At 41.9% G+C, this 24,499-nt stretch overlaps 1 protein-coding gene across 3 annotated transcripts; it reads right to left on the bottom strand.

Annotated features, from left to right (window-relative positions):
• Positions 1-318: 318 nt before the first annotated feature.
• On the bottom strand, positions 319-23,855 carry LOC309515679 (phenolphthiocerol synthesis polyketide synthase type I Pks15/1-like). 3 transcript variants are annotated; one of them, XM_082193719.1, is made up of 8 exons: positions 22,473-23,146; positions 21,605-22,414; positions 20,780-20,933; positions 11,199-11,359; positions 9,138-9,341; positions 7,919-8,100; positions 2,147-7,672; positions 319-1,614 (listed from the first exon to the last, which is right to left on the bottom strand). In XM_082193719.1, the coding sequence occupies exons 2-8, from the start codon at positions 21,657-21,659 to the stop codon at positions 1,612-1,614; spliced, it is 6,285 nt and encodes a 2,094-aa protein (XP_082049845.1). In that variant the 5' UTR covers positions 21,660-22,414; positions 22,473-23,146; the 3' UTR covers positions 319-1,611. The 3 variants fall into 3 exon arrangements, with proteins under 3 accessions (XP_082049845.1, XP_082049844.1, XP_082049843.1); XM_082193718.1 differs by lacking the exon at positions 22,473-23,146 and adding an exon at positions 23,153-23,855 and having other exon boundaries at positions 320-7,672; positions 21,605-21,678; XM_082193717.1 differs by having other exon boundaries at positions 320-7,672.
• Between the last annotated feature and the right edge of the window lie 644 nt (positions 23,856-24,499).

Genomic DNA, 24,499 nt, shown 5'->3' with positions numbered 1-24,499 from the left:
GCTGGAGCAGATAAGAACTGGAGTCCAGCAATAGCGGAAGAGCTGCAGGTTTCCCATCCCTGTGCGGCACTAAACATAAATTTCTTCCTTGTACACTCACATGTATAAGAATCTATATGTATCAGCTGGGGGAAAAAATATTTTGTAATGCAAGAATTCTTACTAAAGTAATATTAAATATACCTACAAAGAATCTTTAAAACATGCTGAGAGTCTTGTCCCCCTTCAACAAAAATCTGAAATAACACCCCCCTTTTTGTATTAAGAATAAACTTTCCATTTAATCACATAAAAGTACACCTTTATTAACTGATTGAAAACAAGTACATCTTTATTAACTGATTAAAACAATGTAATTTATTTGAACACAAAGAGTAATAATGGTTATTTTTGATGCAAAGTAGTAATAAAGCAAAAAGACTTCGCTGTATAGCATAAAATTATAAAATATGCAAGTACAAAGTAGTAATGAAGGTAAAAACATCTTCCATATTAAAAATCGGGGGGGGGGGAGAATATGTATTTCACAATTTTAAACATGATATGCAAAGTTAACTAATATGGTACTTAACTAACCTCCAAAGTCTGCAAAATATAAAGCGTAATGTTAATTATACTGCATACAGACCTGGGAATGAAGGCAGCTAATGGCAGTGAGGACTGAACTCCAAATACAGCCCTTTGCTCAGTTCACTTTTTAAAAGACCCAGGAGAGGCAGAAGCAAAGCACTATGTCGTGTCTCCCTTGGAAACTGTGAGATCGCAGTGAAAAATGCTATGTATTGTAATGGTTGTTTGAATTTCCTTGATCAGTTTTCAAAAGGGAGAAGATAAACACACAAAACATACTGTAGTGGAGCAAATGACTTGTAGATAAAAAAAAAAATCAGAAACACATTTTACATTCATTTTAAAATCCTGTGTTTAATGTTCAAACTCAAGCTCAGCCTCTCCACCCTCTCATAAAGGGCAAGTGATCCCCGTAAACCACTTTACTTGTCTTAAGCATGCTAAAACATTAGGAAGGGCAAACCAAGAATGCCCCAAAATGGTTCAGAGTAAGCTGTTTCAGGAGCCTCTGGGCTTATCAACCTTTCCTCTGCTCTTTCCATGCTGTACTTTAAAGCTCCATGTCCCAGCACCCCTTTATTTTTTTGCTGTGGAGCTTTCCCCATGAAAACCTGCATTTTAGCAGTCAATCAGAGCAAACTTCAACCCACTGAAAGCCTGAATTGACATTTGCACCGACTGAGAGCTAAAGAGTGGATTTTTGCAGGGAAAGCTCCAGGGCAAAAACCACACATGCTTGGAGACAAAGCTTTAAAGCACGAACCTGTGTCTGGAAAGAGTGGGGCACAAGGTAAGTATGGATAAGTCCTCACATGAAAAGCTTAACTGTCAGCAGATTTAAATGATTGTGGTGAAATAGCAGCTGGCACTAACTAAGACTATAATTACATCTATTTAGTTAATCCAAATTATGGTTCTTGTTGAGGGTCACTATTAATAGAAAAATTAGATATTTTTTTTAATGACGCAAATAAAATCAACACTAAAGCTAGGAAAAGATATTTCAGGTTACTACTTCACAGTTCATTTTCCCCTCAGGAATCACTTACCGTATATACTCGAGTATAAGCCAACTTTTTCAGCACATATTTTTATGCTGGAAAAGCCCCCCTCGGTTTATACTTGAGTGAGGCAGTAGTGGCGGAGGGACGAGCAGCCCAAAAGGAGCCCTTTCTCGCCGCCAGTCCTGCCGCCGCCGCCGCCCATGTCTCGCAAGGGCAGGCACAGGAGCTGTGCTGTGCCTCTCCCAACCGCGGCTCCTATGCCTGCTCTTGCGAGCGGCAAAGGCGGTGGCAGAAGGACGAGCGGCCCAGGATGCTTTTATTGAAGATGGTTCAGTATTAGTTTTTCCATAATAAGATCTTCTTTTCATTTTATAAGGAGGCTCTTGGCAGCGGCGGCGGCGGAGGAACAAGCAGCCAGAAAGCAGCCCTTTCTTCTTCCGCTGCTGCCGCCGCCACCAGGTTTGTGGTGTGGTGAACCGGCTTATACTCAAGTCAATAAGTTTTCCCAGTTTTTTGTGCTAAAATTTGGTGCCTCGGCTTATATTCGGGTCAGCTTATACTCGAGTACATACAGTAGGTTCCCCAGGTTCCTTAGAACAGTCTTCTAAAAGCAGTGCTAAACTAAGCACTGTGCTATGAGGATCAAGAATTTTCACAAGTGGTATATCAACCTTTTGTTCTAGACAAATGAGATTGCGCAGAGTCATGGCCAACATGGAATCTATGCCAAGGGACAAAAGGGGTGTATTCGTTGTAATGTCACTTGGATCTGTACTAGTGAGCTGACTCACCAATGATATGATATAGTCTTCAGATTTTAGTGCAGCAAAATCCTTGGACATGGCTTGTTCAAAATGCTCAGCCTGACTGCCAAAATGTTCTATCATAATTGTATGCAGGCGACTTCTGATTGCTGGAATTTGACGATAGTAATGGTTGAGCATTGTTTTGAAGTTCAGCTTCACGACAGCTTGCTGAGCGTGGTTCAGAGTTAAGCTTGTTTTAAGATTCTCATAGATCTCATCCACTTGCAGAATTGATATACCCTTTGATTCCACCAATTTTTGAAGTTGATTTTGACCTTCCAGTAGTCCCAGATTCAAGGCACCCCAGTTGATGGATTGTCCTGACAGTCCACAGTTTCTTCTGAATTGGCAGAAAAGGTCCAGGAAGGAATTGGCGGCAGCATAGTTTGCTTGCAATGAACTTCCAATGAAGGAAGCAACAGATGAATAACATACAAAATAATCAAGAGCCTGTCCCTGAGTGGCGTGGTGCAGATTGATGGCACCAGCAACCTTCGGGCTTAAAACTTTCTCAAAGCTAGAGAGCGTCATATTTTCAATGCGCCCATCATGCAAAACCACAGCACTGTGGAAAACACCTTTGATTGGACACTTTGGAAAGATTTTGCTGATTGAACTGATTGCTTTCTCAACCTCAGGCCAAAAAGTCACATTGCACTGCAGACTGATGACCTTGCTCCACTTGTTCTGAATCTGCAAATCACTTATTTCCTTCTGCTTTTCAATGCTGGGCTTTCTCCTTGAAAGGATCACGATGCATCCTCCTCCATTTTGAGCAATAAATCTAACAGTTTCATAGCCAAGCCCAGTGAGTCCTCCTGTGACTATGTAAACAGCATTCTGCTTAAACATCTTCCGCTTTGCTTCACACACTGGTATGTCAGAAATACACCTGTTCTGCCCATTGCTTTTCAGCACAGCAAATGAGACAGCCTTACAGGTAAAGTAGGATGTTATTGTGTCTATGCTCTCACTGTTTTCTGTCGGCTGAAAAACGGAACAAGGCAAGTCCTTGAATTGCCTGCGTTGCATTGATTTCAACCAGTCACTGAAAGGCTTGTGGGAATGTTTCAGCGATGATTTCTGAAAAATGGTTGCAAGACTGAGAATATGAATTTGAAAGTTTTCATGACCGCTTCCAATTAGAGATCGCAAGTGTTCAGAATGGTGGTTGCCATCGATTACCACAACATCCTCAAGATGTGAAAGACGGGCTAAGACGTCTTTGGGTAATCTTTCTAGGAAGGGCAGAAAGACAAGGGCGTTGCATTGAGCTACTCTTTTTTCCAGGTTGCTGTCAAGTGCTGTACATAAGGTGTTCCAGCCCTGTTCCTGAGCTGACAAAGCAAGCACTTTACACAAAACCGACTGTGGTTCATCAGAAATAATGCCTAAAAATCTATTCCGTTTCATCTTTGGTAACATCTGGTGCAAAATTTCCCATCCTATCCTGAAGAAGGAGACACAGGGTACAATTTGAAAACATGGAAATTTCTGGGTTTTGAAACACACTGCTTCTGGAATCCTGATTCTTGAAGATGCAGCCACTGGGTAGCATGAAACAATATGATCTCCCACTTTGATCTTTTTTACATCACTGCCTGTTGCAACCACCGTCCCACTGTAGTCCAGAGCCAAGAACCTGTATTTATCAATGGTCTGTGAATTCCAGTATAATGTGTTTCCAAAGTTACAGCTGGAAACACTAACAGGATAATAGTCTTCAGAATGGATACTTATTTTCTCAACTTGCACTTCAACATTGTGATTATCAAGAGAAATCTCAATGTGGTCAGCTGGCTCGGCAAATAGATTTCTTACTTCATGAGGCTCAGAAGTGTAAAAAGTTGACAGCTCAGATTCTTGAAGAGACTGAAAAGGCTCATTATAGGACCAGTCATCAACCTGTGTACATCTAATTTCAGAAGTGTAAATTCTCCCCTGATTAATCCAGACTTCAGCATATTTATCTGCTTCATATTCTACTAAAACATCTGCTAAAACTGCTATGTCCATTGTACTTGTTGAACCGATATCAATAATCTGAAATGTGATTTCAGTAACTTCAAGAATGCAGGATCTTACCATCCCATACAAGGCCAAGCCAGGGTTAATGTGGTCTACAGTCCTGCCTGTTGCTCTATATGTAATTATCTTGATGGAACCATGACTGTTCTTCTCTCTCAATGCAACGACAAGTTGCCGGAAAGCTTCACAACATTTGGATAAGCTTGCAACAACACTCTCAGGATTTTCTCCATTTGATCTTTGAATTCCCCACATAAACAAAACATCACTGTAGTCATGTACCTCTAGCCTAATTTTGTCCTGAGCAGCTGAATTTGCACTTCCTGACACCAGTAATTGCTCCCAGTCTTCATACATCAAAAACCTAGAATCTTTATGCAAATATTTTTTGAGCTGTTGAGAAACTCCAATTTTGTCAGCAAACACTGCAGCTCTGGGTGCATCTCCTGAGGTTTGGATAATCCGAGAAGGGGTTACCTCTTTCCACTGATTTTCAAAAAGGAAAGCATCATCACTATTGGACGCTCTCTTCAGAAGAGTGATCCCAACACGTTTAATCTCAACCAAAACAGAGCCTTGTTTATCTGTGAAGCATCCACAAAATTCTAAATAGTTCTCAGTAGACTTACTTGTTTTCAGATATATCATCATTTCCTCTTCCAAAGGTCGGACAATTACAAGGCTGCCTATGTTGGAAGGAAACCCTGTACAGTTGTTCCTGGTTTTTGTGGTCATCACACCAGTCATTTGCAGAAAGCAGTCTAATATCACTGGATGAATAAAATGCTTGTGCAGTTCTTCCCTGGTTTGCTTGTTCACCTTAAGGATGGTTATGGCTTCCTTCAGCTCTTCAAAATAAAACACATCACTCAGCTGCTTGAATACTGAACCATACTGAAATCCAAAACGAGATAATGCTTTGTATATTTCATCCTTTCTGACCATTGATTTACAACGCTGAAAAACATGTCTATATGAAATGTTATTTTCTTCAAGAAAGGTTTCTTGGTTCCATGTGATCTGTCCAGATACATATACTGCACCAGATGAGGACAGTATTTTGAAATCTTTTTTTTCCTTTTGTGATACTACTGTTAGCTTCAAATCATGAGAATTTTCACTTAAAACACAAGGTGATTCAAACTTCATGCTCATCTGACACAAACTTAAGGGCTCCTTTCTTCCTGAGCTAGCCATCACAGCTGACAAAGCAAGTTCAACAAAAAAGGCACCAGGAACCAGAGCAACACCATTGAGCTTGTGCTCGTACAAATAGGGAGTCGCTGTCTGAGATATGGAATGCTTGAATTCTGAACTGCCGTTGCTGACATTATGAATTGACAGGTGGTTTGCGTTCAGCTTGGTTTGAGTTGGCTGCTGGAGCCTGTTTAAAAATGACATGAGCTTCTTATGATCAAATTGATACCTGGGGTAGGCTGCAGGTACACCCTGATATCCTGCATAGATGTGCTCCCAATCTGGATTGACTCCCAATTCAAAAAGGCCTTTAACAAGTGTGAGAAGTGTCATATATTCTTTGTCAAGGTGCAAGGAAGGAAAAACTTTAGCTTGTGTCCCTAATGCTTCAATTATATATCTTTTCAGTGCACGCTGGGGACCAATTTCCACAAATACAGGATCATCTCTGCTTTTTGCTGCAGTTGTTATAGCCTCTGCAAAAAAAACAGGATCCCGAACCTGTCTGGCCCAGTAGGTGCCTGTAACAAAATCACCATCTGAAAAGGCCTTCCCTGTTGCTGTCGAAATTAGGTCAATCTCTGGCTTCCCTTTCTTTAATTCTGATAGATTGTCTGCTATCTCAGTTAGTACTGGATCCATCATTTGGCTGTGATATGCAGCTGGCACATTTAAAACATGAAGAAATATGTTTCTTTTACTGAAGTGCTCAGCCAGATCTTTCTGAATGGCATGGATAGACGTTTCATCTCCTGATAAGGTGCAAGACAAAGGACTGTTAAATGCTGCAACACAGACTTTCCCGGAATATGCTCCAATGGCTGCTGACACTTCTGCAACGGGAATGTTGCCAACCACCAGCATTCTGCCTCCAGTGACTTTAGCCTGTAGCCTGCTTCTGTGGTAGATGACTTTGACAGCATCTTCCAGGGAAATCAAGCCAGCACAATGGGCAGCAGCTACTTCGCCAACTGAATGGCCAACAGCAGCAATTGGCTTAATGCCCCAGTGTTGCAGGAGTGTAACCAAGGCCACCTGCAGAGTAAAGAGTAAGGGCTGGGCAACTTCAGGCCTGGAGAAATCTTTGTATTCATTTTCTTTTGATTTTAGGATTCCTGTGGGAAGATGTTCTAGAAACAGCCTTTCTATTTCTTTGCATTTGTCTCTAAACACTGGCTCAGACCTTAGCAATATCTCAGGTATCCCTTTCAGATCCAGACCGTTACCAGAGAATACAAAAATTAATTGTGGTGGTTTCTTCAGCGGAGCTGTTTCCAGTTCAGCCACAGGGGAAAGCTGTTGCTCTAGTTTCTGTAGTGAAGATGCCACAAATGCTTTTCTGTACTTGTAGTTTATATGGCTTCTTCTACAAGCAGATGTGTAGGCCAGATTTGGGAGTGTCGCTGAGTCACTTGTATTAAGGTACCTAGCTGTGTCTTCTATCGCCCGTTTGAGAGAATTTCCTGAAGCTGCCGAAATGACAAATAATTCGACAGGCCTTCGAACTGGAGAAATAACCTGGGTTTGTTTAAACTGTCTGACAACCACATGGGCATTGGTGCCCCCAAATCCAAAACAGTTGATCCCAGCAACTCTGCCGTATTCACCAGGCTCCTCCCACTTCTCCACTGTTGTTGGGATGGAGAGATTCAGTTTCCCTGTATTTATGCTGCTGGTGCTCTCTGAAAAGTGCAAGGATGGGACTATCTTCCCATGGTGCATCATGAGAAGAACTTTGATTAAGCCTGCTGCCCCAGCAGCCGACTCTGTGTGCCCAATGTTCCCTTTAACGGAGCCAATCTGGAGAGGGGGCAGATTAGGAGACCTCTTTTGACCAATGACATTACCTAAGCTCTCTGCCTCAACAGGATCTCCTGCAGGTGTCCCTGTGCCATGTGCTTCAATATATTGCACAACAGATGGATCAACATGCTCTGGGTAGATGCTGAGCAGCAACTTCTCCTGTTCCTCCTGAGATGGTCTGGTGATTGGTGTGACGGATCTTCCATTCTGGTTGACTGCACTCACGCTGATGACACCCCATATCTTGCTGAAGTCTTCCTGCGCCTATTTTAAAGAAGATGAAAAGAGATAAAGCTTCTTAAAGTTGTGAAACATAGGGATGGCAAACACAGCCAGTGCAATATAACTCAGTTAACATTTTATGATATGCTCTCTCTCTTATAACAAAGATTATGAGACATGGTGAGCATTCTACCAGCTATGACTATTTTATAAATAGAATTAGACATAATTCCTAGGTTTAATGAATTAAGAGTCAGGAGTTTGTGAATCCCGTGTCTATACTCATACCTTCTTTAACGATTTCAGCAAAATAACTCCACAACCTTCTCCCCTTCCATAGCCATCGGCCTTTATAGAAAATGGTTTGCTGACTCCTTCAGGGGATAGCATCTTTGCCTTACTAAGAGCGACGAAGACCTGTGGTTCCATTATGCAGTTCACTCCTCCACAAAGAGCAGCTTCACAGTCTCCTGTAGGGTAAAATAATGAATGCATTTCTGTTCAGCATAAGGCTCAGTATTTAGTCTTCTGAAAAGATTACATCAGTATATACAAACATACACATTTACCTGCCCCTCCAAGCTTAAGGGCATTCCGTTAAAGGAATCCAGGGGTGTGAATCTTGTCCGAAGCCTGGGGCAGGGCTAGGGCCATGCCACGACCCCATCAGGAACCCTGGGTTACCTCGAGTTGGTTTGCATGGACGGGGTTCCCCCTATCCGTTGTTGACCCTTACTGGACTCCCTGTGTGACGAGCAGGAGTCAGATGTAGTCGGGTCAATCCAATGCCTAAGCCAATAAAGCTCACATTCTGTAACCAATAAAGCTGTGGCCTAAATTTGCCCAATAACATTTAACCTAATACCTGTGCCCTTGTGTCTTATTCATCAATGAAGGGGTGGTTTCGGGGTCTCAACACGCAACAGTAAGTCTCTCATTGTTTGTTAGGGGAAATCTGTTGTTCTCTTTAAAATGTTCTAGTGTGAGTAAAGCAAATGTCTACATCTTGTCACTAAATTAATATAAAATTATTTTCCTAACTTACGGTTAGCTACATCATTCCTATAAGCTCTTTTCTCTCTCACTTCCATTCAGTGCTTGCCTACTGGAGTTTATGGTCTGTGAGGCAACATACCTAAATTACAAAATGCACCCTGTGTGACATGACATAATATAACTGGTCCGCAATGAGCATAGTATAAGGAAGACCAAGATAAATCCCAGAATTATACTTTGAAATATGTCAGTCTTATTTGTGAGTGCCTGTGGCCTTCAGAAGGCTGGGGGTTTTCGGGGGGGGGGGAAGGCTTTCACAACATACAAACTTCAGACCTTTCCAGAAACATATTCCAATATTTTACTGTGCCTTGCAACTGATGCTGCTAAATAGGGAATAAGAGGCAATATAAGAGGCAATATCGCGTGCAGTGGGGACTTGTTTGCCACTTTGAGGTCCTTAGAGGAAAGGAAGAATATGAACGAGTGGAAAACTATTAGATCTCATTACCTTGTTTAATTGCATGCAAAGCAAAGTGCAAAGCATAAGAAAATGAGGAGCAAGCCGTGTCGATGGCAACCGATGGCCCAGTCAGATTAAATGTATATGAAATCCGGTTAGCAGCTATGCTCATTGCTGTCCCGGTGCCATCGTAGTGGCTTGCTTCAGTGGGGGTTCTGCCACTCATTAGCCTGTAGTCTTGATTCATCATACCTGTGAATACCAAAGATGTACTGTGTTACCAGCATAGTACATTGAGAGTACAGTATTCATTCTGAACAATTTGATTGCATTTATTGCTCTAGATCTGCCACACACAACATGCTTCAATCTACACAACAAGATTAGGCTTTTCATTGAGTCATCTTCGTAAGGGAATGCTATGCAGCTATTCAGGTTTGTGAGTACTGATCAGCTAAGTGGATAGATTTTGAGTTGTGAGACTAGGGTTAAAAAAAAAACAAATCCACCATAAATTGCATTTCCTAGCTCTCTGCTAATCTCTCCGCAGGTCTCCAGTATATAAAATCTGAATGCAGTTCACCTACCTAACAGGGTTGCTGTACAAATGATCCATCTCACCCGGGATATAGTTTGTTTGCACTACTGCCTTCTGGCAGGAGGTATAGAAACATCAAGTCTAGGACAAATAGACTGAAAAACAGTTTCTATCCAAGAGCTGTGGCCTTTTTGAATGCTGTAACTCGATAGTGAGACCGGGGAGTTTGATGGGTGTGGGTGTGGGTGTGGTTGGAAGGTGGTTTGTTGGTTGTTGCTGTTGTTTTGTTTTTGTTGTTTTTAAGGGTTGGCATCCAATTTCGTTGCACTTGTGCAATGCTGCACTAGTGTAATGACAATAAAGAATCTATCTATCTATCTATCTATCTATCTATCATCTATCTATGATCATGTTTTACAAGAATGTTTTACATACATCACTAATAATATGAAAACCGTATTATTCCTCAAATTTGAACTGAATATTGGAAATACTGCATAAATGTTGCTTTATAGCATAGTATTATTTATGTGTTTTATTTACTATAAAATCCATATTTACATGTTCTATTCAAAGCAGCTGATAGTCACAGAAGTTCTTTTAATGATCATAAAGTCCAACAGCTCTCTTAATACACTAGACTTTATTTTTTAAAACTGCAAATCATGTAACTGATTAATCACCATCAACAGTGCTGTTCATGTAACCAATAGTTACATGTTTGTTTCTTGAGTTATATCAGTTTAAACTTTCTTTAGCTTGTAATGCTCTTAAGCACGGTTATATTTACTGTCTAGACAACTTCACATTTTCTTCAAAAATATTGTGTAGTCAGCAATAGATACTCTCAATTGTCTTTAACAGTGGCTGAATTACATTAGCATGTGTTACCTGTTGACATCAATTAAAGTTCATTTGTTCAATAAATATAGGTATGTTGAACCCATTTTTCAAATGTTCTGATGTATATTTGGGAGCTATTTCACCATTACCAATCACTTTTTTGGGGTTTTTAAGTGATCTGCAAATGAACCTTAAGTGTTCATAAGACTTCATTAACACACCACCACAATAGGAAAATTCTATTCATAACTGAGTAGGATCTAAGCTAATGGGATTTACTCCCAAGTAAGTACGTGGACGTGGGTGGTGCTGTGGTCTAAACCACTGAGCCTAGGGTTGGGGGTTCGAATCCCCGTGACGGGGTGAGCTCCCATTGCTCAGTCCCTGCTCCTGCCAACCTAGCAGTTTGAAAGCACGTCAAAGTGCAAGTAGATAAATAGGTAACACTCCGGCGGGAAGGTAAACGGCATTTCCGTGCGCTGCTCTGGTTTCGCCAGAAGTGGCTTAGTCATGCTAGCCACCTGACCCAGAAAAACTGTCTGCAGACATGAGCGCTGCACCCCCAGAGTCGTTCGCGACTGGACTTAACTGCCATGGGTCCTTTACCTTTACCTTTTTAAGTGTGTATAGGATTGCAACCTAAGAGAATTATGTAGACCAGCCCTATATGTTCCAGTCTATGCTCCTAAATTAGTGCAACTGTTTTAAGCTTCAAATTATCATCTCACCAACAAAAACCCCTGTTTTTGAACCACTTATGTTTTCTCTAGGGACTCCTGCATCTTCCAGTGCTCTGTATGTGCATTCCAGGAGTAATTTCTGCTGGGGATCCATACGCTCAGCTTCCACATCATTAATTCCAAAAAGTCTGTTGTCAAATGCATTAAACCTACAAAACAGAAGTCAGATAATAACATTGTAAGTAGGAGAAAATAATATGCAACCAACTCATGGCACATTCATTAATATGACAATCAAATATTTTGACTTCTAGAAAATTATTTCCATTAATCATTTTAAAATAAAAGGCTTTAATAATTTGGTCATTTGTTCTTGGGGAAGGTAGAATGAAAATAGAAGAATATTTAGAGCCACTACTTAATAGTGGCTTAGGATAGTGGACACAAATATTTGTAGAATTGGATCCAAAGTACCATGAGTAGAGGGAGAAAATGTAGGGGTGCTGTTCTGAACCTTTATACTAGCAAAAGGCTATATTAAACACATGGTAAATAAAGATACAAGCTTTAGAATACAGAGGGGCACTCAAAGGTTTTGAAAAGCTCTAGTGCAAAGTCTTGTGCAAGAATTCTTGCAAATGAAAGGACTTATTTAGAGTTAGGACTACTCTCTTTTGTTGAATCAGAAACAGGCCTTCCACAAAAGGAAGAGGCTTTCTTCTAGATTTTGGATCCTAGTCATAACGTTGCATGTGCCTGAATATTTCAGATTCCACACTAGTTTCAGCTCTTATCAAAACACTGAATAAAATGAAATTCAAATAAACAGATGGCAGGAAAGCCCATATATCCCTGGCAGCCAGCCTGGGAATTCCCCAATAGCCGACCACCTTGCTCAGGCGTTGCTCCCCAGGGATAGGAGCTTGCTGTGGCTGGCTTCCAAGCCACCCACCCTATGACTGGTTAAGCAGCCATTAGGATCAAGGCCTATCTAGTCCAGCATCCTATTTGCAATATTGGGCAGACAGATGTTTCTGAAAAGCTTTTGAGCAGGGTAGGAAGGCAAAAGTCCTCTTCTGCTACCTCACAAGTGGTATTCAGGTGTTCACTGCTTATAAGCAGTTATTTTCAAAATTGGATGATAACTTATGGACATTGTTTTATAAATTGAACTCTCTCAAGTGGGGAGAAAGCAGAGGAAGGCGGGCCCAAAAAGGAACCATAGAGGAGTTGTGCCAAAGTTTTGGCCTTGTATAATTTTAGAGCTGTGGGGACCAAGAAGCCCCCTTGTGCTCTGAAGAATTTAAGGATACAATTTGCGGTTTTTTCCGCTGAACTCCCGATGGAGGTTATGTGTAGTTTGTTGGTTCCTGAGGCCTGTACCACCATTCCTAGATACTTGTAGTTTGTGGCTTGTTCTAGTTTATGGCCTTGGCGTTCCCAGCTTCTAAGCTTTGGTTTTTCCCCAAAAGCGAGTATTTTGGTCTTTTGATAGTTGTTTTTGAGACATTCAGTTTCACAGTATGTTGCGAGCTATCTTAGTGCTCTTTTGAGTCCAATGGAGGTTCTAGATAGAATTACCGCATCATCGGCATATAGCAGGACCGAAATATGCCGATTTGCAATCTTCGGCGGGTGGAGTTCTGAGTCATTGAGTGCAGATACTAAGTTATGTGAGATTAGGAAACAGAGGAGAGACTGGTACGGAGAGTGTCTCAAACTCAGGAGAAAGAGCCTTTTATGAGTCCAAATGCCATGTCTCCAAGATAACGGCAGGATGGAATGCGTATACCTATATTTAGTAACAGTTAAACGGCTAGTGTAGATTGAACAATGTATTAGGGATGTGTTGAACTCTGATAGGTAGAATGTAAGCCAAGCCTCCTAAAGAGGGGCGGCAGCTGTAGGGATAATAAAACCACTGTGCCTACGCTGGATAAGCGCTCTTCGTATCTACGGGTACGGAGGGTCCGCCTTTGCAAACGCGAACAATAAAAGGGTTATCCTTATATATTGAAGTCCTCAGTCTATTTGTCTCCACGAATAACTTCTAACAATTCTTGGCGCTCAACGTGGGGCCTTTGACGCGCTGCCTGAGCGAAATTCGGACCCCGGGTAGGCGCCCCTCCGTTATTGCGGAGTGACTCGGACCGAGTCCCGCCCGGGACGGCGCACAAGGGCTAGAGACAGGACTCAATATATGGGAGGAAAGTATTGAGCTCTTTTTGGCGGTCGGGGACCGCGAGAACCCAGCGGGGACGCCCGCCTGTTCACTAGTCGCGAGAAGCGGCGCTGGACTGTATTGGGTGAGTAGACGAGGGAGAGGTATTAAAAGGGAAAGGGGGCGAGAGAATCGTCTCTTGAGTGAAAGAGAGGCTCCAAACGGACGCGTGAGTGTGGATCAGGGTTCGGCCCTGACGGGAGGATTAGCTTGCGGTTCCGTCTCTCCCGTGAGGGAAGCGGCCAGGCGATTCCGTGCAATTGTGAGAGAACGTGAATTTGGAGACATTGTGAATAATGGGCAAAATCAATAGTCCATTGGGACAGGTATTGTTGCAGTGGAATGAGGAGTATTTAAGGCAATATACTGTCGGCCTGTCAAAGGTCACTATGATTAATTTCTGCAGGGTGGTTTGGCCAAAGTATCCCATAGGGCCAGACGGGATGTAAAATTGGAATCCGGAAGGGGAAACGGAGAAATATTGGATGACCCAATTAAAGAAATATTTTATAGAAAATAAGAGGAACAAGGAGAAACCGTACCTAGAGGTATGGTTTCATGCCCAATTTTTTTTTTGGACCTGACCCCCCGGCCGCTCGCCACGCAGATCATCCGCCACGCGAAACCCCCGCGTGGCATGTAAGCTCCCTCGGGAACAGCCAGCAGCTCAAATGCTGGGCGAGTGGGTGGGTGGAAGGCAGAGAAACCTCTCCCGGCTTGCTAAACTTTGCCCGATCCTCAAGAAAGACTGTTGCACTGGTATTGATTTGACTGGCCTTCGGGTCCCCCTTAAAAAGAAATAAAGTGCGCAAGGTGGGATTGCAGCAAGTGCTCAAGCCATACTTAATACTTAACGCGAAGGACATTTTTATGGGGATTCCAGAGGACTTTCTTTACCAGCGAGTGTGCCCAGACTTGTGGGTGTAAAGTGACCTGGGACTGGAAGTCTGTTTGGGGTTGGGGTGTACACATTGTCTCCTGTTTTGCAGCTCTTATTTCTCCCATGGAAAGAAGTTAGTGTGGATTTGTGGAGCGGGAGAGGGGTTTCTTTAGGAATCCTACTTCTCTTAGGGGTGGGGGTGGGGGAATAACCTCCAAAGAAGGCTTGCAAGTCTCTGGCTAAAAGCAGGAGCCATCTGGATCCTGTTATTGGAGCAAGCTTTTCTCTTCTTTCTTCCCTTTTGCTCCAGCATTCTTTGCTATGTGTGTGACCATTTCTACTTGTTAGGTATTTAGGACCACCTGGGGACAAGTGGCGTGTTGGAAGATCCTTTTGAAAAGTGTAAGCTAAAGTTGTGATTTATTGTAGCATCTTGGGGGGGGGGAATCTTAAGTGGGAGAAGTGTTTGGATACAGTTCTGGTAGCCTGAAAAGCCGCCTTCTCTTAGACTCAAGGTGTGAGGGATTTCTTCCATGAGGTGGTGTGTGTTTGTGTGTTGACGATACCCTGTAAAAGACTTTGGATTTTTGCTTTGTAATTAATAATAGGCTCTTATAAATCTGGTGGTGGTGGGTTTTGGGCACAATTGCTTTGGCAAACCGATCTTCATCTTGGGCTTCAGGTGTATGTTGTTTATCTTCCCCTTAAGAACATGTTCTTAGAGCATTCTGCAGAACAAATGTTCTGTTGTTTGGTTTCTTCAGACACTCTGATTCCCTCCCTTTTGTTGCCTATCACTAAAAGAGGTGCCATTTCACATTATTCTGCACAAATTGTTTGGTCGAAGCTGATCATTTTTATATCAGCTTAGTTACATGGTAATTCATTGCTTCCTATAGCATTATTTTTATTTTTTTAGTGGTAACTGCTGAAGTTCTCTCTCTCTCTCTCTATTACTCACCCCCACACCCCCCACACACATTCCTTAACAAGTACTAAAAGATAAGTGACAACCTGATGCACTTAAAACTATCAGCTGAGGTTTTTTTTTTAAGGAAAAACATTGTTGATTAGACTCTGGAATTATAGTGCAGGCAAGGTTGTGGCTCATTATCTTAAACGGAGCATTTTATGGGTCAAAGAAGCAATATATAATTTGCATGTGCTATTATTTTTCCTCCCTTGTGGTATTTGTCAGGCGTTAAATGCTTCCAACTGTACAGAAGCCTGTTATTTTCCGCCCTAAATTTTATTCAGAAAGGCACACTAGTCAAGAACATTGTAGTCTTGACTAAAGGTAAGCACAGAGTCTGACACCTGCAGATAAAAGTGCAGCCTGCTGCAAAATAAATAAAATGAATGCTATTGATTGCTTTGGCAGCACAAGCCAAACTTAAATACAATTTGTTTAATTACAACAAAAATGAAGTTTTATGAAGTAGTATACTTCATCTTTATAGAAGATTTTATGTGTTGTGTGCTGGTAAGTAAAATCCCACCACGCTTGTATAATTTTGCTCAATTATCAGAGAAGCTGAGAGGGGAAGTCAGCCCCAAGGACAAAACAGGACAAATGAGGAGACAGGGATTTTAGAATTACAACCCCCAAGAAATAAGACAGACGTGAGGAGGATGTTGGGATTATTGGGATATTGTAGGCTGTGGACAGACCAGTACGCAAAGTTGGTTCAATTCCTGAATCAGAAACTCGTTGGAGGGGGAAGAGTAACATGGGAACAGGAAGATGCGCTGAAGTGGGAGGAAATAAAAAGGACATTAATTGGGGCTCCGGTTTTGGCACTACCTAACCTCCAACAACCATTTCACTTGTATGTAACAATCAGTTCCCAGACTGCTGTGGGAGTTCTGGCCCAAAAGAGAGGGGGGCGTTATCAGCCCATTGCCTATCTTAGCAAGACTCTGGAACCAGTGGTAAAGGCATGGCCCACGTGTATCCAGGCGGTGGCTGCGGCGGCGGAATTAGTGGTGGAAAGTAGTTCATAGTCCCCACCAAATATCTACTATAATGACTGGGGCGGCCTCCGCCTGGATGACCGATGGTCGCTTAGTAAAATATGAAAGTATTTTGAGAACAAGCCCCAATATCACTCTGGGAACTGATCGAAATCTAAACCCAGCTGAATTCTTGATTGGGGAAAGGAAGGAGTGGGAACCGGATGAACATGACTGTGTGGATACTATAAAGTTGATGTCGAAAGTCAGGGAGGATTTAATGGAAACGCCGTTGGCAACAGGGGAAAGATGGTACACTGATGGTTCAAGTTATGTTGAAGAAGGGAGAAGGAAATCTGGGTATGCTGTAGTTAGAGAAGATGGGGAAATTCTCGAAAGTGGGGCTTTGCCGGCAACCTGGTCGGCTCAGAAATGTGAAATCATGGCCCTGACGCGGGCTCTTGAATTGGGAAGGGGTTTAGAGGTAACAATATGGACAGATTCCCGCTATGCATGGGGGGGGGTACATACCTTTGGTAGAACCTGGCGGGATCGGGGGTACATTAAGGCAGATGGAAAACAAATAGAGCACATGGCATTGTTAGAAAGGTTATTGGATGCTCTTACTGGACCAGAGAAGGTTGCAGTGGTTCATATTTCAGCCCATACCAGAGGAACAAGTCCCGAAGAGGTGGGAAACAGGTGGGCTGATTTGAGGGCAAAAGAAGCGGCCAGGGGCATTCCTAGTGAAGCTGCGGTTCGACAGTACACCTTAAAGGTACCGGTCTTAACCAAGGCTGACACAGAAAACCTAGTCTTCACTCCTCAGGAGACGGAATATATGATTAAAGAAAACTGGGAAAAAGGGAACGAGGGATGGAAAACTCCAGAGGGACAGGTGGTGTTGCCAAAAACCCTAATGATGGGAGTTTTAGAAAAGGTACATGAAAGCGGGCATTTTGGGACCGAGGCTATGGTCAATATGGTAAAATCCTTATATTGGAGTAAGGACATGTGGCCTATGGCACATTCCATAGCTTGGAAGTGTTTAAAATGTCAAAAGGTAAACAAGACTAGAGCCAAAAAGACCGAGAAAGGAGGGAGACCGTTAGCAGTATGGCCCTTTCAGAGGGTACAGGCAGATTTCACGGAACTGCCTGAAAGGGGAGGACAAAAATACCTGCTGGTGTTCAAAGATCATCTCACGGGGTGGGTGGAGGCTTTTCCAGGTAGGAGAGCAACAGCACAAGTGGTTACCAAGGCTATTTTAGAACATATAATTCCCTGGTTCGGTATAATCGAGGCTATAGATTCAGACAGGGGCACACACTTTACCCAAAAGATATTACAGGATGTAATGGCAACCCTGGGAATTAAATGGGACCTCCACACCCCTTGGCACCCTGAAAGCAGTGGAAAGGTAGAAAGGGCGAATGCTGAAATTAAAAAAAAACATTTGACTAAATTATATATATCTGGCCCAGCTGGGTCAACCTCTGGTAGAATTTAAGGATCTGTTTTTAAGGAAATATTTGCAGTCACTCCCCCAGTCTTTGTTATCTCTCCATAGGCGTGGAGTACTAGTTCAGCGTCCTCCATTGTTGGAGCATCAGCACTCATTTCAGCCTGGTGACCGGGTCCTGATAAAAGCGTGGAAGGCGGAGAAGCTTCACCCTGCTTGGGAAGGTCCATTTCAAGTGCTGCTTACCACGGAATCGGCAGTAAGGACCAGAGAGCACGGGTGGACTCACTATCACAGAGTCAAAAAGGCTCCACAGGGTTGGACGATAAGCACGGACCCGAACAATCCGCTGAAGGTGACGCTTACCAATCAGGGAACCAGGAACCAGGAGAAACCCGGACGCTGACGAGACATTCCCAATGTGTTTGCTCTGCACTTGCAAATGTTTTTATGAGTGTTGCTGTTGCGCCCATTGCGAATGCTGTGTGTTATGTGTGCACTGCATGGAACAGTGTAACATAGTTTTTATAGAGGACATTGTACTCCGATATTGTGTTATCACCCTGGGAGGGGAGGTCCGTTGTAGCCTAACAAGAACCCCCACGGTAGTACAAGCCCTAGAACAATTGAGACGAAAATCAGAATGAGAGGGACTATAGTAAGAGTTAGTTTATTGGCCATAGGAATAATTACAAGCGTAGCGAAAGATCAAAATTGTAGCCAGTGCATTCAAATCACCAAAACTGGAAATAGGGTTACCCGAACCTTAATGTATTATAATGTTGCTCCGGAGCGCGTAGAAAAATTAGACCCCTGCGTATTACCTATATTTGTCAGGGCAATTAACAACTCCCTCTCCTTGTTGGCTCAGAAACATGTTACTACTCAAATGATGGCAATGAGGTATGAACCAGTACCGACTGATGAAAACGAAGGGAACCATTGGGATTTGCTACGTGAGTTTGAGACAAAGTATCGAAAAGAGGGGGGATTGTGAGATTAGGAAACAGAGGAGAGACTGGTACGGAGAGTGTCTCAAACTCAGGAGAAAGAGCCTTTTATGAGTCCAAATGCCATGTCTGCAAGATAACGGCAGGATGGAATGTGTATACCTATATTTAGTAACAGTTAAACGGCTAGTGTAGATTGAACAATGTATTAGGGATGTGTTGAACTCTGATAGGTAGAATGTAAGCCAAGCCTCCTAAAGAGGGGCGGCAGCTGTAGGGATAATAAAACCACTGTGCCTACGCTGGATAAGCGCTCTTCGTATCTACGGGTACGGAGGGTCCGCCTTTGCAAACGCGAACAATAAAAGGGTTATCCTTATATATTGAAGTCCTCAGTCTATTTGTCTCCCCGAATAACTTCTAACAGTTATTTAGATAGAAATTAAATAGTAGAGGGGCCAATAGGCACCCTTGCCTGACTCCTTTTGAAGGAAAGTGAGGACAGGTGACCTCACCTAGGCCCGAAGTCACCCCCCACCAAAGCAGGCTCAAAGCTTCTCAAAACTTTTCAAAATCATTTTCTCAGCAGCTAAGCATCAGAAACATTCCGCTCTGCTGTAACAAAGGTAGAGAACAGTCCATTGTTTCTCAGGCCTTTCTCATGTCTTCTGGCCTTGCTAAAGAACCACATTGCAACTTACTTTCTGTCCGGGAACCATGCCAGAACAAGAGATTGAAACATATCTGAACATGCTGAAAACCCCTTGGCTTCTCACCCCCCCTTTTCCTGGGAAGGGTGCCAAGAGTCCACAATAGTCCCAAAACAGCTTTCTGTTCATGCTCAGAGGAACTCCTGAGGGAGGAGAAAGGGGGAGGGAACTGGAAAGGGCTATATATGCTTGTGTACATGATTGTGAACTCATGCATGCTTTTTGTGACTTATCACACTTGCTCCTTCTACCAGTTCATGGATGGTAGAAATAAAAGCCTTTTCTCCGAAACTATTCCTTGAGTGTCTGTTGACTCCCACTTCCCTTTCCCAGGCGCAATATTTTTCCCACCCGAGGGCAAAGCCTCATAAGGCTACACTTTGAAGGTATTAATAGGGTCTGTTAGATGTCCTAGGTGGCTGCACCTGACTCTAAGAGCTGTGTTTGCGTGTTGGTTCTGGAGACTGTATCAAATGCTGCTTTTAGGTCGTGTTTAATCCAAATGTTTTATCCTATGCCTGTTTCCTTGTCCTCATTTGCTCTAACAATTATTGGTTAAAAAATCCTAACTGCTATTTTATCTATATGCTTTTTTAATTCTGGTCTGAGACCGTAATAAAGTTCATTCATTCATTCATTGTTTTATATATAAAACAAGTAGATGCAGCAAAACAAGTTGATAGCCCAGTTCAAATAGACACTTTAATTGCCAAAAAATGAGATAAAATGGGATTTGTCATATGGTTAAGGGAAATACAATAAAAACCTCCATGAGTAAACAGGTTATATAAAAAATATTCTGGTTAAGATGTTCAAGAAACAACTGCACATCTATTAAAATACAAACTGAAACAGTTTAAATTTGTGGATTAAAAACAAAACAAAAAACTCATAGCTGTTCCATTTAGTTATCCTGAGTAATAGTCATTGATGGACAAATTTCTATGATCCAATTCTTTTTCAAAGCTACTTTTAAGCCAGTGTCCACCATCTCACCCACCCACATGCTGTAGCCACAGATTCTGAAAATAATTTACACACTGTGTAATTAAGATTAAGAAACAATTTGCAGTAAATTCTATTTCCAAATAAACTGACTTAAATAGTTATGTAGTTCAGGCTGCAATCCTATACCCAGTTAACCTGGGAGCAAAGCCCATTGAACTCATCTGGAATTGTACCGTCTATGGGACAATCATATTAAGCTAAAACAAACTGCTTCAAGCCTGTAGCTCCAAAACCATTTTTGCTTACTATGAAAAAATGACTGGCATCACACGTAGAAAAGTGTCTTTGAAATGTATTATCTATTTTCCTTAACATACACCAAATGTGTACGTTTAGGCAAATTACTTTACAATAAAAAATATTAAAAACAGTTTAGTGTTCTGCTTCCTTGGAGCTGATTCACAGTTTATTTTCCACCATCGTGTGATTAAGCATTAACACTTACTCTTCGGTAAAAGCGGCATGTCTTGTGCTTGTCTTTCCTGGTTTGTGACTGTCTGGATCATACCAGCTTTTGGTTTCAAATCTTTCCGGAGGTATTTCTACAACACAGTTTCTGCCTTCTACTAGAACTCGCCAGAAATTATCAATTCCTTCACCTGTTGAAAATATATTATTTTAGATAGCTGGAATTTACTTCCCAATAGTTTATTTATTAAAATAGAAACTTAAATTATTTTGGTGTGATTCGTTTGACAGAAACTACAATGGAACACCGGTTGTCAAACGTAATCCGTTCTGGAAGAGCCGTTCGACTTCTGAGGCGCATTCGAAAACGGAAGCATTCACTTCCCGGTTTTTGGCATTCGGCTTCCAAATCGTTTGTCTTCCGAGATGCTCAAAAACCAAAGTTCCATTGTATAAGACAATTAAAAAATTCTGAGTAAATAACTCAACATGATAGCTCAGCCAGTAGAGCATCAGACTCTTAATCTTAGGGTCATGGCTTTGAGCCCCATGTTTGGCAAAATGATTCCTGCGTTGCAGGGGGTTAAACTAGATGGCCCTCTTGGCCCCTTCCAGTTCTGATATTAAGATTCTATATTATTTTATCATAGAACTGTATATCAGAAGTGTGCATCCATGATTCAGCCTTCCCACGTGAGCCGATACAGATTATGATCATTAAAAAGCTGCTATATGAATGCTGCTGTATCATTGCACTAGAAGTATAATCATATTCCCTGTTAGTTCTAATATAAAGATCTCTGGTAGCACCCACTACACATTGACTTATACTTAATATGTAATTTAAAGGGGCAGTGCTCACCTCCAGGAAAATTGCATCCGATCCCCACAATGGCAATTTCATCCTCAGTGTCCATCAGTTTTTTTACTTTTATTCTGAAAAGTATAAAATAATTAGTTCAATGAATCCACATCTAAAATTAAAATATGTTTCCCCAACAGGGTGAGCGCGGCATTGCAGGGGTTGGACTAGATGACCCTTGGGGTCCCTTCCAACTCTACAATGATACGATTCTATTTTTTCTGTGTGGTCATTTGGGATTTTCCTTAGGGAACATAATGTCAATGACCAATCATTATTGGCTTAATTAATGGCAAACACCAGCCAGAAAGTGGACATTTAGATGGAGCCAATATATTCTAGTTACCACTGGGGGCCAAAGTAGACATGATGTTAAATACATCTTCATCTGTCCCATCTCCCCTTTTTAAATAACAGCTGGGAGTAGGGGCTCCTTAATTATTTCCTAGTGCATTCCCCCCCCCCGTAAGAGAGCACAAGGGAGAAGCTATAACTGAGTGGTAATAGCACATATGCCTTCCATGCAAAAAGTCCCTGCTTCAAGCATCAGCATCTCAGGCCAAAACCATCAGATGGTGATGGGAAAGACTGAGGAGTGCCGGCAAACATAACATATAACAAGACAGGGAATATGCACTCATTCACACATCCATACTCACTGGCTCTTCACTGAATTGATTAGGTTCAGTAAAAGCTATGGGTGACCAGACAGTGGGAATCCCATCTGCGTCTGATACACAGACTGATCTGAAAAGTCTCGTCTTATATAGTCTTCTTGGTGTTCATCTGAATCTTGGCATTTCTCCCTTTCTTTGGCATGTTCTTGGCATATCACAACACTCATTGTTCGGAACTTATATTGAGTAACTTTTGGCATGTTACAACACTCATTGTTTGTAACTAGTGTAGTATAGCCAGTCTTTACACTTCTTTGCGTGTTCTGTTCACTTGGCCAGAACATGCACATACCATTAGCTTTTTGATCAACACAGTTCATTATTAGTTCATCAACAGCATCTATTTTGTGGTGGTGGTCTTCAACCATTTTCGGTCCATTCAAACCATATCATTCATTACATTATGAGCCATCAAACCTCGGAAATATGCTTTTTAAAAAAGGTTTCCACAATTTTAGCCACTAGTGTATATGAAGCTAACTGGAATTATTACTGTTTTTGTAGCAGTAAAACTGTAGATAGCCTCTTCTATTGCAACCTCTATGGCCACATTTTGTAAAAAAAGAACTCAAACAACATTTGGTGCAAATTGCATGCCACATCCAGCACAACCAAGCCTTCTGCAAGGTATGAGGTATGCAAAGGATAGAATAGAGGAAGCTGTGCTGCTATTAGAATATAAAGGATTTCAACATTTTACCCAGCATGCCCACAGCAAATAAACTATTTGGGTCCCAGATACTTGTAAACTGCAAACATTAAAATAAAAATGCAAAAAAATATGAAGAAACAGACAATATTCTTATGTAAAGTAAACTTGTACAACAATCAAAGTCATCAATACATAGAACAGTAGGCTATTCAGACTCACCTCCAGTTGTTTTAATGTATGGTACATAACTTTTTGAAGTTTGCTGGTGAAATCTTCTGTGCTGTGTATACATTGAAGTTCGCTAAGTAGCTATAACCATAGTGGGGGCAAGTCCCACTAAGGTTCTACAAGTGCTAGAACTGCTGAGACTTCCTTGCATCTTTCATTTATAAAGGTTTCGAGTTGGCTAGCTCATCATTTTGTCATGGTAACCTTTCCATTACATCATGCTTGGGAAGTTCCCACGGAGTGCAACTTTCAGATTTTGCTTTCCAATTGAATACAGACTTCTGCTTCTCCCCAAAAAAATTATGATGCTTTGTCATCTGACCAAAACAAATTCTTTTTACTACGTAGCATTTTTGCATTGATGAATTCTTAGCTGTAAGTCCAATGTGCTATGTAAATACAGCACAATAATACCGACTCTGGTGTTGCGCACTCAACTCGCTTTACTGGCCGAGGGAGCTGGCGTACAGCTTCCAGGTCATGTGGCCAGCATGACTAAGCCGCTTCTGGCGAATCAGAGCAGCACACAGAAACGCCATTTACCTTCCCGCCAGATTTATCTACTTGCACTATGATGTCCTTTCGAACTGCTAGGTTGGCAGGAGCTGGGACTGAACAACGGGAGCTCACCCCGTTGCAGGGATTTGAACCGCCGACCACCTGATCAGCAAGTCCTAGGCTCTGTGGTTTAACCCACAGCGCCACCCACGTCCCCTATAAGATGAAGTATTTCACTCAAATAATACATAGGGCAAAACAGAATAAACTCAGCTTCTGTGAGTCATAGTTTATAATTGCTGTGATAATACCTTCTCATGTGATTAACTGCCAAAAAATGTTACAAGTATGAGGCTAAATCATTGTGTCCATTAGGATTTACAGAGTTTAAAGTGAAAATCCAGTAAGCCTTACACCTATATAATACTAAGTGTTTGTCCTAGGACAAAACATTCAGCTCTTTGGGAGTATGTTTGGACAATATATGTAGTTAATAGAGCTTCTATGATATTAATGTGAATCTTGCTCTTCTGCTCACTAATCTGACTTATTACTGCTCTCCTGGTTTGTTCTGCATATAGGGTTTTTTGTGGCAATACTCACCATTATGGAGTGCCAACACCTGTTTTGTGGCTGCCTAAATGTCATTTTGGTTCTGGCACTCACAACACTCTTATCAATATATGAGACTGTAATAACATTTTTTAAAATAAAAAAATGGATTGCCTACATATATTAACAATCAAGGGCACAAAAATAGCAGATGGATGGAACATATCCAAGCAGGTTTCCTACACAGCTTCTTGATCACTCACATTTGGAAGATTTCACCTTGGGGTA

This window comes from Podarcis vaucheri, assembly GCF_965113315.1.
Source record: "Podarcis vaucheri genome assembly, chromosome: 12".
Lineage (NCBI taxonomy): Eukaryota > Metazoa > Chordata > Lepidosauria > Squamata > Lacertidae > Podarcis > Podarcis vaucheri.
The sequence above is the reverse complement of the archived record's forward strand: the minus strand, read 5'-3'. Positions and strand labels throughout refer to the sequence as shown.